The sequence below is a fragment of the Topomyia yanbarensis genome, chromosome 3, assembly GCF_030247195.1.
Source record: "Topomyia yanbarensis strain Yona2022 chromosome 3, ASM3024719v1, whole genome shotgun sequence".
NCBI lineage: Eukaryota > Metazoa > Arthropoda > Insecta > Diptera > Culicidae > Topomyia > Topomyia yanbarensis.
In genome coordinates, this window is record NC_080672.1 from 374,173,399 (window position 1) to 374,175,639 (window position 2,241).

A 2,241-nucleotide genomic window follows, 5' to 3' on the forward strand; every position below is an offset into this window, starting at 1 on the left:
TGTAATTGCTTACTACGAAAAGTTCAATTAAATTAAAAAATTCTGTGCAGAACAATACGGAACAGTGCCATCTATGGATGGACAGTGTACATCTATTCTGCAAATAATTCAGCCACTTATGATAGTGACGCAGGTGAGCAATTCAAAATAAATTAATTCATCATATATTAAGAAATAAAGCGCTCGTTCGGGGTTGCCTGGTATATCCAGCCAAACAGTTTTGGCCGCCCGTGAACGAGCAAACGATTGTAAGAATGCATAAGTAATTATGATTTCTCTCGTGTGCTGGATTGTACTAGCCACGTAAAACTGTCTACGAAAAAGGTACTACGATTGAAGAACGTGCTAAGAATACACGTTTTATTTGTCAGTTATTACCTCCCCACCTTCCGCATGATTTCAAATCGCAATATCGTTATTATCAAAGTATAAAAACTCCAGCGGGAAGAAGAGACTTATCATTCATAATCAATAACTGAACTGCAGACAGCCCTAGTTCCGCCGGAAGCCAGCCACCAAAATGTTCAAGATCGTAAGACGCACCAACCAACCAGTAAACAATAAACAAATACTTATAAATAATCTCATTTGATTTGCAGATGTGCCTGCTCGTTATCATTGCTGTCGCTTCGGTGTCCGCCCGACCTAACCCAAAGCCGGACATAATTACGTACAGTGCCCCGGTGGTGGTCGCTGACCCGGACGTTGTTGTTACCAGTGATTTCGATGTACCCGTGGCCGTCTACGAGCAGACGTTCCATGGCAGTGTGGCCCCGCTGATCGCTGCCTATTCAACGCCGTACTTGACCGCTCCGCTGGCGTATTCACCCTATGAGTCGGTTGTTGCCCTCGCTCCAGGCACTGTTCTGCTCAAGTAGAGCCTTGATTTTCTGGATTCTGTGATCGCCTTCCCGTTCTTCCTGTGACTCTTCCCACGACTAGGTTGTTAAATAGTGCAATAAAATCTTTCCGTGAATAATTGTCGGTGTTTTATTGGTATATGAGGTGACGTAAAGGAGCTTGTTTGTGTGAAATGAGCGACAGCTCAAGGATGGTAAATTGATTTTGAAAAATGAACTTCGCATTGTTTTAAATAGAAAAATTCTGGAAAGAGATCTGCGGAACGAAAAACAGCGTTTTTGGCAACGTATGCCGCGGCATTGTATGGCAACACGTCCAATGTTATAAGTATGGGCACAGTTTATAGAGAACAGTTGCGCAAAAAGTGAAGTCAAAAAAAGTCTACCTATCGAGCACAATTGGAATCCATCTCTGATACCACTGCGGCAAAGCTGGATTCTAATTTTGTTCGATAGGTCGACTTTTTTTGGCTTCACTCTCTGCCTTTGGCGTGGGAAGTGTTCGATTGGTTTTTTTAACAGCTAAACCCAAATCCAGTCGATCCAAAATGGAGTCTCCGCAGTTCTCTTTCTAGAGTTTTTATACTTAAAACAATATGAGGCTAATTATCCAAAAGCAATCTACCATATTACGGTCAATGACAGAAATTAATGCAAAGCATTGGTGCTATTTCCTGTTACGGAACATGACCATTAAATCGGCACTAAAATTGGTTTTTTTCGGAACACCGCTCAAAGCGGTCGGATGCCAAATATGAGCTTGGGCGATTGCTTCTGGTTTACTCACAACATTTTTTAAGTTTGTATATGTAAATATATGAAAAATTGACAATGGAAACAAAATCAGAAAAATTCCCGTACCGTATTGTGCATCTCAAAATCCACAATTACATATTTTTGGTGGAAGAATCAAGATTGGCCACGACTGTAAATTAATCCGATACTGTAGTAAAAAGATATTATCATATAAAGTTATGTGTTGCCTCTCTTTCTCGCAAATGCTTAGAATAGAGGATTTTCAAAAGTCATGTTGACCTTTAAAGTTTTATAGCCTTTTTTATTCAGTTCGTTTATTTGATATTACTCTTTAACGTTAGCTTGAAGGCGCCAATTCCTTTGTTTTACATTTGAAATTTCTTGAACCTAGGTATTATAATTTTTTTTGATAAAACTAGGAGAGATTTACAGCTATCTATCTAAATCAAAAACCCCTTTAATATTCTGTTACTTAAGGTTCACCCGACAAGCTTCAGCAGCACGTGACTCGGACTTAGTCGCAGGTTCGGCGCGCTACTGGACAAACTGGATTGATTTCGCGGATCTTGTGCTATACGAAAACACTCAACTTTCGTAACGTGTGTAATTTATTGTAAGCTGTTCG

General features: G+C 40.0%; 1 protein-coding gene across 1 annotated transcript; it reads left to right on the top strand.

Annotated features, from left to right (window-relative positions):
• Positions 1-395: 395 nt before the first annotated feature.
• LOC131690504 (uncharacterized) lies at positions 396-979 on the top strand. Its single transcript, XM_058976335.1, has 2 exons — positions 396-532; positions 600-979. The coding sequence occupies exons 1-2, from the start codon at positions 521-523 to the stop codon at positions 876-878; spliced, it is 291 nt and encodes a 96-aa protein (XP_058832318.1). The 5' UTR covers positions 396-520; the 3' UTR covers positions 879-979.
• The last annotated feature ends 1,262 nt before the right edge of the window (positions 980-2,241 follow it).